Source organism: Malus domestica, chromosome 16 (genome assembly GCF_042453785.1).
Source record: "Malus domestica chromosome 16, GDT2T_hap1".
NCBI lineage: Eukaryota > Viridiplantae > Streptophyta > Magnoliopsida > Rosales > Rosaceae > Malus > Malus domestica.
In genome coordinates, this window is record NC_091676.1 from 12,394,439 (window position 1) to 12,407,008 (window position 12,570).

Sequence of the window (12,570 nt, forward strand, 5' to 3'; positions counted from 1 at the left end):
CATCTGATCATCTCCTTTTATTTCTTTATCCACGGACGGTGGATATCCTAATAATCTCGAAAGACAGACGTCCCTCAATCGCACACAGCCATCAATTCCATCACACAGAAAGCAAATTCTTTTTGGCACAGCATTCCATCGTCCATATAAAACCGACCCCTTTCTTCCATCCTTTTAACACATTTGACATTGATTTTTGCAGGTTAAGTTAATCAATTCGAAAAGGAGATTCCTTGCATGTCCCACATCTTTTGCCTTTCTATTATTCCTTGCCATTTTTATTTTTATTTTTTGCAATGTGTACAAATAAAATGCCACCTATTAATCCATTGCCCCTCCCTCTCTCCCTCCCTCCCTCCACCCTCTTCATTGCCTCTCATGGAGGTATGGCCCTAAATTAATGGCAATCACATGCTTCCACATTACATGTATCAGTCCATGCTTACATTAATTTTTCCGTGTCTCGAATGCAGAAACCTCGGGTGACGGAGATTCATGTCCGGATGGACTGTAACGGATGTGTGCAGAAGATCAAGAAAGCGCTACATGGCATCAATGGTAAGAAATTAAGAATCCATGTTTTTTTTTGTTTTTTGGTTTTTGGTATGTTTCTTACACTAAGAACCCAGCTTTTATTAGCTTGTAGTTTTTTTATGTTTTTGAGTGAGGTGTTTTTTTTTTCTTCTGCAGGTATATATGATCTTTACATTGACTTCCCTCAACAAAAGTTGACAATAATTGGGTGGGCGGATCCGGAGAAGGTAGTAAAGGCGATTAAGAAGACGAGGAAGATTGCCACCATATGTTCCCACACAGAACAACAAACGGAACCTGCTCCACCACCGCCAGAGCAAGCGCCGGAGAATGGTTCTCCAGCTCCTGAGGCAGCAAACCCCCCTCCTTCAGAAGCACCACCACCGGCTGAAGCAGCTCCGCCAGCTGAAGTGGCCCCGCCAGCAGAGCCACCAAGAGAATCCCCGCCGCCTGAAAATCCCACACCCGAGCCAACAGTACCACCTGTGTCTGCTGAGACCAACCCCGGCCAACAAATACACCACCAGAGACCAAGAGACGTTGGAGAAACTCATACCATATACCACCACCCACCTGATTATGGCTATAGATATGGCTACTCCCAAGGCTACAATGGCTACTGGAACAGATACCATAACAGCCAAGGACCTCCACAGGAGCCTGCCCATATCCCCGCCCCGATGGGACCTCCTCCAATGATCCACGCCCCAATGGACCCTCCTCCAATGAGCCACGCCCCGGGTCCTCCCCCGATGAGCCACGTCCCAATGGGTCCTCCCCCGATGAGCCACTCCCCAGTGGTTCCTCCCCCGATGAGCCACGCCCCGATGTGTCCCACCCCACCTCCGCCTATGCATGTGACACACAGCTACAACACATACAGACCATCACCTTATATCACAGAATTTGAATATATCCAGCCACCCCCACAACCCTCACATTTCAGCAGGATGAACCATTACAACGAGCATTTCAGCAGGGCGAACCATTACAACGAGGAGCAGCACGACGTCAACGGCAACGGAAACATCACATCAATGTTTAGCGACGAAAATCCGAATGCGTGTACCGTAATGTAGAGAGAGAGAGAGAGAGAGAGAGAACGGTACAAAAGGAGGGGTACTGTTTATCCCCAAAAGAATCACGGCAAGAACGTTAATGGAGAATATGTTAGCAGGAAAATATAATTTAATGGAATTATATTTTTCTTAATCGTGTGATATTATGGGAAGAAAGAATGAGATTCCAAGCTTGTAAGCGAAGAAAGAATTGATCCTAAATCCTCTCCAACAGGGCTACTACATACTGCCGGCAACCTGGAGTTTCCCAAATCGTGTTCTGCCGAAAGTAATCTGAAAAACCATTGTTCCCAGTTTCTCTCCTCACAGAATGCACAACACCAAGTTCCAAGATCAAACTTCTGCTCTGGAGAGGAGCTTCCTGGCTTAATATTCATCGGAGAAATCTTACTCGGGATTTTCTAATTTATAGATATACGAACAATTTTCAATTACGAGCAAAGACCCTTTCTTATAATTAAGTAGTGATATTTTGGACAAAATGCGAATGAACCGAACGCCTAATATACAATTACCAGCAAGATAAATAGTACGCGGTAACACAATTTATACAAAATCGCTTGTGCTTTTGCAAGTCACAGAATAATTGATATCTTGGAGAATTCTAAATTTCGTCACCATGGTAATGGGTAGAGGGGTAACCCCAGAGGAAATGAAAACTGTGGGTGTTGAACTTGGACAGGGCCAGAAACCGAGCATTAAAAGTTGCCTGATTAACGAACGGGGATGTTGAACAGACTGCACCGCATCGAGCCATTCTGTCCTAAATCCACAAGGTGCACAGGAAATGCAACTTATGAGCAGAAAACTGCAAAATAAACCATAAGCCATGAAATCCAATAACACAACTGTGTTCCATGTCGTCATATATTCAATATCAACTAAAATGTTCCAAATCCTTGAGAAAAACTAAGCATGGACCAGCTAGACCGTAATTAGACACCCAATTCAAAAGAATACATCTACTCCGCAATGTAGCAGAAACCAAAGCATGAGACTTCGTGGACCTAATTCTGGTGGTATTTAAACTTAAGCAATCTAGTGTAATAATCAATCAAACAGTAGACGAATAGTGTAGGTACACCAAGTCATCTCCATACACACTTTTTTTTTCCTACAAAGAATGCAAGCATCATCACAAGTAAATCAGGAGACAAAAGAATGAATGTCACTACGGCAAAGTTTGACTACCTCCCATCACAAAATCCTACTGATCATCATCACTGCTTATGTCAGAATCATCGTTTTCTTCCCCATAGTGAATTTCGTTTACATCTTCATCGTCATCTTCGCTTTCATCCATTTCGTGCTCGTGTGATGAAATTTGAGTTTTTGCGTGGGTTGCCTTGTCAATCTATTCATCCAGAGCAAAAACAAATATTAAATATCAAAAGACTAAAACACTTGGTCAACTAAATTACTGAATTCAAGTTAGAATATGAGGTTGTATATACCTGTGCCATCACAAGTTGCAAACGACCTGATACTTGTAATAAAGGCTGAATAGCTGCCCCTCTGGATTTGGTAACCTGCAAGGAGAACAACATCAATTAAGTGCTTCATCAAATATATTATTACCTAAGATCAAATCTGGTTTCTTTAGGAGGTATTGAGAGTTTTGGATGATGTCCCACTATAAGGCAGATAATAAATCCAAAAACTGTTGATATTTGGGTGGAATTTGTGTGAAAATTCATTTTGTTAGAGGTAACACTATAAGACATTGACGGTAGTCTAACCAAAGAATCATCTAAGCATTGGCTTTGTCTATCAAGGGGTAATGGGTAATGGTATACCATATGTATAGGTCTAAAGCAGGCACCTAGCAGCACTGTGGGGAATAGTACGAAACTGCAAGTCAAACACAAATCTTCATAGGCTACCGTATTCCTTCACGGACAATATTCAAAAGAAGATCTTCATCAACCACCAATCTTATAATGAAACTGTAAGTCGAGTTTTCCATATTGTTTTTCAGAATAATTGGATTACAACTTATACAAAGTGAAAGAAGACAGAGGGTAAAAACATTGCTTACCCAGCAACATGTCATTTTTTTTAGAACAAACAATAAAATTTATTAAAACAATAACATGAATTACAAAATAGTGGATAAGAAACCATCCAGCAAAACTAGCTAAGTCCTCTCAAGTAGTCTATTTACAAGTAACTAAAACTGAACCAAAATCATTTTACAGCTGCTAACACATCCCACAGTATGTGAGAAAGAGAATAATCCCTGAAATAAGGGAGCAAATAGTGACCTGGTAATAAACTAGTACTAATTGGTCACAAAATTTTACCTTCAACAAGGAGCTAAGCATCTGGGTTTCAGACTTTTGGGACATGATATCATGACCGTGATTTACCAATATGCTGTAAATCCATGGAAGAACGTTATTCCCACTGCTAGACCTGTTAATCATAATCAAAGATTAAAACTCAAGTCATATCTAACTTACACTGTAATGCTTTCCAAATGGATAAAAAAAACAAAAGCATAAAGTGTCAATAACAGTCTTTATAAAAACCAAATCACGGACCAGAGTCAGATACACATTAGCACACCAGATACTATGGAATTCAGAATTCTACCATCCTCTCAAAAACACACACGGAGGAAAAACATATATTCATGATACATGCATAAGTTAACTGGTAGTATTTAAGGTACAAATTGTCTGTATAAAACCATACTAACAATTCATTGTTCTAAAAAGTGCATATATAAAGAAATCTACACCCTCAAAAGGACATATATAACTCTACATTCATGCATGCATGAAATGAAAACCGGAAGAAGACCAAAACAGCAAGAACAAACCTTGTTTGCCACGTGGCCACCAGAACCCCCAATAATTTGCATGCGTCACTAGGTTCTAATGATAGCACAGCTTCCCTCATCTGGCAGATGATACGTATAGATCAGAACAAAATCAAATCAGGAAGTGCACATAACAATATATAAGTACAACATCATGCCACTGTTCATACATAAGTAAATAACTAAACAAACCAACCTTCTTATGCGGCATATTTCTCTGAAGATCAATACCCTTAAATGTTGCAGAATTGAGTGTCGAGTTGAACGTATGGTCATCTACTTTACTAAGTATCCCTAATGCTTTCAGTCTGTCCTCCATGCAAATTGCTGCTGTGTCAGCTTCAAGTTCTACCATGTCATCTGCACATACCAGCATAACGTATGAAACAAGTAAAACCAGCATCAGGATACCAGAGGTCAAATAACATATGGTAAGCCAGTTTGACACTCAAAATAAAGTATTGCATGGTGGAAACAGATCTACAGTCATCACTAAATAAGCCTAAGTAGTTATATAGGATTACTTATGTTACATGCAGAAAAGTTTCAAATGCATTCCTGAGTGACTATAACGCCCACCTTTGCTCTTCACAAGGCCAGCACGACCCCTGCTGTCATCCAAATCAGCCATTTCTTCATCTTGGCCAAAACTCAATTTATCATGTCTTTTCTTTTTCTCGTGTGAATCAAATACCTTTGGCATTGGATGCAATGCCTCTTCTGCATTTGCTCGATCTAATGCAATAACTGTTGAATCATTGCACAAATAATCAGCTGACCGTCAAAAATCAAGAACCGGAATAAAATGTAGGGGTTATCACGTATACGAATTTATAAAGAAACAATAATGTTAATGCAAGGTGCATCATCTAAAAAAAGTAAAATAAAATTTTGGTTTTGATTCCTCTCAGAAGGGTCCCTAATGCATCAGTATCTCATGCTATATAGCCCAGGGAATCAACAACAAATGTGACTAAATGTGGTTGAGGGGGGGAAACTTGTTGTGAGAAATCTTACCTCTATTTTGTACATTTTGTCCTTTCTTAGATTTGACAAGAGACTGACTCATTGGTAGAAGAACCCCGTCATGGGAGCTACTCAACTTTATGTCTGTTCCAGAATGCACCAAAAGTTTCTGGAATGAAGGTTTCACTGGTGACCCATAAGCAACAAATACCTGCCCAGAAGCAGCTTTCGCAATTCCTTGAATAACCGCTGCAAATATTGTGGGTAATGCACCCTTGTATGTTGTAGACAAAATGTCTTCAGAAGATAGTGAAATTTTTGTAGGCTTCGCACTCCGTAATTCTTCAATATTCTGTCCAAACCAAAAGTAACACACACCAACTTCTGAAATCGCTAATACGTATAGACCTACATCTCCAACTTCCCCACTGTCTATGCACCTGCTATCTACGAAGATGGCAGGGTGCTCCATTTTGAGAACAACACTTGCTGACTGCTTTTTTCCACCATCTATACTCCATACTGCAATATACCTTTCACCAACTGCAGATGAGAGGATATACTTCCCATCTTCAGTGAAGATCATACAGCGAACAGCACCCTAATGAATGGTTGAGAAAATATTAACTTAAAAAAATCACGGTTAAAAAAATGTTAAAAAATAAAATGAAGGTTAGCCCTCCTGGTAGCTGGAACTTTTGGACACAATGGTAAACCAAAATATTTGTCCAGGCATCAAACATCTTAAATTCAAATTCGTACAAATGCAGTCTCTAAATATGTTGAATTACCATGTTGGCCTCTCTAATGGTGGAAAGAGGCCCACATATGAGGAGGAAGTGTCAAATTATAGGAAAATAGTTGCCTAACAAAGGACATTCTAACAGTGGTAAACCAACAAAGATTATTTGAAGATAAGCAGACTGTAAACATGTACACATGTTTAAGCACCCAAATAAGCAAAAAGTGTAAAAGAAAAAGGAGAATGTAGATGCATAACACTCACAGGATGGCCAGAAAACTTCTGTATCTTTTTGTGGTCAGACAAATTGAAGATCTTCATTTGTGCAGCTGCAGTTGCTAATATATTTCCATCTGGTGCGGATAAAAGGCCATCCCCAATGTACTATCAGCAAAATACTAAATGGAACAATCTATCAATACAGTTTTATTTGGATGCACATAAAGCTGGTCCTACAAATATTGCAAATTTTAACCTTTTTTTTAAGCATTAGATCTTCAACAATCTAACTGAAACCTAATCATCCGAGTCTCTCTACCTATACACAGGAACTGCAACTAGAATTATCACTAATTTCACCATCGAAATTCCTTTCTTCTTTTTATGACTTATGACAAATCAGTTCTTGGACAGCATTAGCTACCAACTTGCCATTCATCATCATCATAAGTTATCATTTCTCAACTTAATTAGTTATTAAGACAACATAAAGGCATAGCTAATAATACAATAAAGACAGGTTTCAGTGATGATGATCCAATTACAAAAGCGATCCCATATACTTTAACTTTCACATCTCTCTAAAACTACTGTCCTGGTAAAATCTTGGTTTATGCAGGAGAATGCTCATTGACTTGGAATAAATTTTGCAGCCAATCACGAAAACTTGAATCCAGATAGTATTATTCGTGATGTAATTTTCACATAGCAGTATCAAACACAAATTTAAGCAGAATGATGCATATGCTGTAAGCAAAAGTAGAACAAAAGATGTAGGGTGATGGACATATGCATATGTAACATACTTGATGAAACAGACATAGAGGAGATTGCCTTTGTGGAAGCTTTGAACTTCCCCGACAGGTTTCCTGTCAACGAATCAATTTGACAAATCATCCCATCAGCACCGGCTGTGTAAAGACATGATGTATTTCTTGCAAATGATATGGAGCTAACACCGCTGCAGCGACAGAACATGCAACAGAGATTAATTAGGCGGCCCAAGAAGTCAAAAACATACATTAACACAAGGCAGTATAAACATTAACATAATATTTTGACAAGAAAGAAAGTTTAAGCAGGGAGCTAACCCAGCATGGCAATCGTTAACTCTCCACTTCAAATGACCAGCAGCCACATCAAGCGCCAAAACATCACCGCCACCAGTTCCTAAAACTAAAAATGAGGAACCAAGCTTCCTCTTCTTCTGCAACAATGAACAGTATAGCATAAAAATAAATTTAATTTAAAAAATAAAAATTGCTACAGCATACTTGTTAAGCTAAAAACAAAGCAAATTCGCAACCTTTCGTTCGGAAGAGAACCATTTCATGCAAGTGTAATCAACTGAGAGGTGCCCTCTTTCTCGTTTAGCATATATGCTTGTATCTTCGGATGCTACAATGTCTGTAAACTCAGTCTGGACCTGCCCCTTCACAGTATCCCAAATCTAACACATACCCAGAAATTGAAAATTAGGGTTTCATAAGAAATAGAGAAATAAATCAACCAAATTTCATAAAATTACATTACCTTGATTCGACCGTCGCCGGAGCTGATGGCGAACAAGTCCAGAGAAGGACTGAACGCCGTCAGGAGATCTCTGATGTTTGAAGAGGCCATTCCGGAAGTTAGGGTTTGGTAGGAGAGGACAAAGGATGAGGAGGTGCAGAGCTAAAACCCTAAACCCTAGAACGAGGAGAAGAGGGTTGGGGCAGCTGAAGTGATGGCGGCAACAGCTCTGCTTTTAGTTTAGGGCGTTATTGATTTTTAATGTGGGCTGTTTTCAAATGTTGGGCTTTATTTGTCTAGGCCCAATATTTTTCTTTTTTGTCAATTTGGATCCAATGTTTACTCTTTTAATTTTTTTTTTTTATAAAGCTATCCACATATTCATTTTTACTTCTCGCACACACTTCTCTTATCTGTCCGATTGAATGAGTTGAAGAAGATCAATGAAAAAAAACAAGGGTGTAGAGATGAAAATGCGTGTGTGAATAGCGTTATCGATTTTGTTTAGGAAAAGCATATTTTAGAGAATAAAATAACACAATGTCGACTCCCAATCGCATTCATGTGATTACGAGGCAACAATTGAATGGAAAATTTTCTCTAAGATTGAATGTCGTCCAAAAATGAGAGGTAATGCTTTTCAAACGGTTAAAATAACAATAATTTACTATCACGAATACATACTAGTATGTAGTCAATTAGCATACCCTAATTCACACTCCCTAAAAAGAGACCAAGGTCTTTTGTGTTTTGAACTTGTAATTATTATGATTTCGGACTAAATCATATTGCTAAAACATGTTACGTTCTTTGTAAATTAATTTTGTTGGTAGGTAGGTATTATGGTTATTACTTGTGACTTAAGGCAAACAATCATAACTTAAAAACTTGTTTTTTTTTCCAAGAGTGAAAACGAGTATGGACTAATTTTCTGTGACGTCTTCATATGTTATGAACTCATGTAACATGGAAAGCGTGTAATGATAAAGTTTAAACGTCGAGATTTAGTGATTAAAATCTAGGGGTTACGAAAAATTTAGATCATGAAACATAACTAAGAGATTTTATTAGGAAACAAGCACAACTAGACTTAGCGCTTATGAAATTATGAATATTCAAATTAATTTTTTTAAATGTTAAAAATAAAAATTTAAACTTTTTTTCTTTCGAACAAACGATATTATCCACATTAAAAGGATGGGATGAGCTTAACCTCACAATGAGCTAGCAATAATGTGATTCAAATTCCCCTTTGTATAGGAAGAGGAACATCACTAGACCATAGTACTAAGTAACAAATTTAAACCTTTTAAACGTTGAAAAAAGAAGTATCACAAGAGATAATATATTCCACGCAACGTTATTTGTTTGGACAATCGAACTGCATGATCGAAACCCTAAACCATGAAGCTCCATATGAAATTAATTGACTAACAAGGACACACACCCATAGGCATTCCTTTCTGTCTTAACCTTAGCGACAAATACCCCGTTGTATAATTTAATCCCGCTCTTCCCCTTCTTACCGTACCATGACTCACCGGACATGTTTCCCACAACAGCAAATAACAATTTCACAATAACAGGATTTTCTTGTTCTTCGGTGTATCCTATACACTTGGATTTTAAAGCCATTGAATCCCGATGTACCGGAGGATAGTAGAATTTTTGCACAAGGACACTACACACACCGGAATTTTCAGGTAAAACGGAATAAAATTTGAACAGAAAATACGAACAATAACCCAAGTTCGCTTACATCATCGCTACCAAAAATTTGCTTACACATGAATGAAGAAATGAAGCTGTACAAATAATCTGCGGGATGTGGAAGAAGAGCATGCGGGACTGCAAATCTACAGGATGAAGAAGAAGAAGAAGAAACAAATAATCTGAACATATGTGTCTTATTGAAAAGAATGTAGTCTAATTTTTAATGGCAATGGTGGAAAATCTTTAGTTCTTTCCCTCACCGTAGATTTTGGCTGAAAAGTATAACTGGATTTTGGAGGAATTGGTATTATAAGACCGCGGCTTTTCCATTCAAGGTGAGTAGCGAAAAGCGGGCGGAGGAAGGATTTGAATACGAGGTATTGAGGTCGGAACATGGCTCTGGGAAGACAGACTCAGAAGAGCCGGAAACATATGAACAATTCCAGGTGGTGGGAGATGCAGAATTCAATGACAATGAGATGTTGGATAGAAAGAAAGAAGTGAATGGCGATTCTTTGATCCCAGTGAAGCATCCGGCAATTGTGATGTTTGTGCCAACCACACCTTGCAATGTGATATGATCCAAAACTGGGAGAGCATTAGGATCGTATTTGTCGTCAGGATGGGAACCAAACTGGCCAGAGGCACCAAATGCCATGTAGATGTTTTCCATTTCGACATCTGATATGATGACGTCTTTGATGTAACCGCCTCTACCCTTTGTTGTTCGAAACTGAATGCCGCTAAATGAGTTGTTGAGGCGGACCTTCTCAACAAGTACGTTAGAAATGCCACCGGACATCTCACTACCAAAGGCAAGAGAAGAACCAGTAGCTGATTGTAAGGTGACACGCCGGATGTGTACGTTTGCAGTCGGTCTTCCATAGGCAATCCCGTACTCGTCCCAACCACTCTTGAGGGCAATGGCATCATACCCCATGCCAATGCTGCAATCTTCTATGCACACAATATCAGAAGAATCTGAAAGCACAGAGAAAATTAGTACGAATTTCGCCAAAAAGGCGAAAAGTTTCTCTCATTCAATTATTTCAAACAAGAAGGGAAAAATCAGGATGCACAGAGAAAATAACTTTGTAAAAGTGGGCAGGAAGCTCAAATTTTAGCCAACATTTCTACCTCCATTCATTCGGGATAAGAACAATACTTCAACGTAAATGCATAGCAGGAAGTCAAGAGATGTCACAAACCTGGGACTATGCCGACAGTATGAGGGGAGTCCGGAGGAGCAGATACAGAGATGTTGTGAACATGTACATTACTGCATTGTATTCGATTATAAATAAATAAAAATATCTTCTTTAACCGAGAAATGAATGCAAATGAAAGAACAAGCACCCGCTCATCAGTGGCCTTAGCTAACACACCTGCAATAGACTGGATGGATGTTGTAAGCGGGAGCATTCACGAATGTGAGGTTCGAAACCACCACGTATTTAGACATAACGAATTCCACAAGATGCGGGCGGCTGTAGTTCAGAGATTTGGAGCTAAACCAATCCCACCAAACCGATCCCTGGCCATTGATGGTTCCATTATCACCTATGCATTCAAGAGCGAATGAGAATCAGACCGCGCAGATAAAGAACATGTTAAAGCAGCAAACGAAATTCGGAGAGATTCTTCTCACCAGTTATGACCACATCACGTAACATATATCCATTTATCAAGCTACCATATCTCCTCCCGGGGAGTTCAATCCCTCGACCATACGAGGGTAAAGGCTCAACAATCTCCCAATGAGACGGATCCTAAACAAGCAATCGCACAAACATTTCAACAAAGCGAAAAACGAAAACATCTCCAACTGAATTTGCAGCATCAAAAGTGTTAACCGGCATCTCATTGCAGTGTAAAGCATTACCTGAGATCCAAGAATGACAGCACCCTTTTCCAAAAACAGCGTGAGGTGGCTGGTGAGGTTGAAGCTTCCGGTAAGCCACCTCCCCGGTGGCACATAGAGCTGAGCGCCGCCCTTATCGGCGAAAGACTTGAGGTAGAAGATGGCATTCTGGAAGGCATGAGTGTTCAATGTTTTGCCATCTCCGACAGCGCCAAATTCTGAGATGGACACACTGTGTGGCCTTTGCTCTAATGTCAGTTTAGAATCGCACGGTTTCTCATCGTCTTCTCCGTTAAGTTTGACGGCATTACTCACGGCCAGCAGCAACAGAAACACCGCCTGAAATCGGTGGAAATTTAGAAAAAGCCACTGATTTCTCAGAAAATTTTGCAAGAAATACAAATTCATTGAACATACTAACAAATTAAAGTATATACAAGTACAAATAGAAAAAATTTGAACAATTCAGCCACAATCAGAGGATTTTTCAAGAATATTTGACATATTACGATTTGATCAATGCAAGCTATAGAGTGAACTAAAAATTAAACACAAAAGCAGATAAAAAAAAACAAAACCCAATTGAAAACCAAATCCAAATATCACAAAGATCAACTACTTTTAATCAGACAGAAAGAAAAGAAAAAAAACCAGAGAAAATAGAGAAAACCCACCCAAAGAAATGAAGAAATGAGAACTGAATCAGAAAAATCAAGACTTTGGATTTGAAATAGGCAGAGAAGGGTAAAAAGTAAAAAACCCAGAAAAAAAAGAAACGTACTTACTAGCATCTTCATGAGTCAAAGCTCTGTCTCTGTGCAGCAGGAGTGGCCAAAAAGTTGCAGACTTGCAGAGAAAAAAAAAGGAAGAAGAAGCAGCCAGCAGAGTGCAAGGGCTGCCTTAATGTTGTAAGTATGTGCGGTGGAATAATAGAGGCATTAATTGTGTAAATGACACAAAGCATAAATACTTATATATATGGTTAACCAAAACAAAAATTAAAATTAAAATTGGAAAATGGAAAATTAATATTTGGTAATAATATAGAAGAAGGGGAATTAGAGATCCTGTTGCCGCTATTGAAATGACAGCTCTATCCTGGCAGAGTGCAACTTTGCTC

General features: G+C 39.0%; 3 protein-coding genes across 6 annotated transcripts; 1 reads left to right on the forward strand and 2 right to left on the reverse strand.

Moving 5' to 3' along the window:
- Positions 1 to 251: 251 nt before the first annotated feature.
- Positions 252 to 1,746, forward strand: LOC103425642 (leucine-rich repeat extensin-like protein 3). The gene is made up of 3 exons (XM_008363730.4): positions 252 to 384; positions 474 to 558; positions 691 to 1,746. Exons 1-3 carry the CDS (start codon positions 379 to 381, stop codon positions 1,611 to 1,613), a joined length of 1,014 nt encoding a protein of 337 aa, XP_008361952.4. The 5' UTR covers positions 252 to 378; the 3' UTR covers positions 1,614 to 1,746.
- Positions 1,747 to 2,101: 355 nt separating this feature from the next.
- On the reverse strand, positions 2,102 to 8,107 carry LOC103425643 (uncharacterized). 4 transcript variants are annotated; one of them, XR_011576920.1, is made up of 14 exons: positions 7,898 to 8,107; positions 7,671 to 7,814; positions 7,456 to 7,571; positions 7,171 to 7,325; positions 6,410 to 6,498; positions 5,455 to 6,004; positions 5,017 to 5,184; positions 4,634 to 4,797; positions 4,438 to 4,517; positions 3,917 to 4,028; positions 3,068 to 3,142; positions 2,805 to 2,967; positions 2,346 to 2,421; positions 2,102 to 2,238 (listed from the first exon to the last, which is right to left on the reverse strand). XR_011576920.1 is itself a non-coding variant. In XM_070815013.1 (14 exons), the coding sequence occupies exons 1-12, from the start codon at positions 7,985 to 7,987 to the stop codon at positions 2,821 to 2,823; spliced, it is 1,890 nt and encodes a 629-aa protein (XP_070671114.1). In that variant the 5' UTR covers positions 7,988 to 8,107; the 3' UTR covers positions 2,102 to 2,238; positions 2,346 to 2,376; positions 2,805 to 2,820. The 4 variants fall into 4 exon arrangements, 3 of the variants coding, with proteins under 3 accessions (XP_070671114.1, XP_028951510.2, XP_008361953.3); XM_070815013.1 differs by having other exon boundaries at positions 2,346 to 2,376; XM_029095677.2 differs by having other exon boundaries at positions 2,102 to 2,376.
- Positions 8,108 to 9,572: 1,465 nt separating this feature from the next.
- On the reverse strand, positions 9,573 to 12,570 carry LOC103403708 (probable polygalacturonase). Its single transcript, XM_008342544.4, has 6 exons — positions 12,236 to 12,570; positions 11,472 to 11,789; positions 11,238 to 11,358; positions 10,975 to 11,149; positions 10,798 to 10,868; positions 9,573 to 10,570 (listed from the first exon to the last, which is right to left on the reverse strand). The coding sequence occupies exons 1-6, from the start codon at positions 12,245 to 12,247 to the stop codon at positions 9,897 to 9,899; spliced, it is 1,371 nt and encodes a 456-aa protein (XP_008340766.1). The 5' UTR covers positions 12,248 to 12,570; the 3' UTR covers positions 9,573 to 9,896.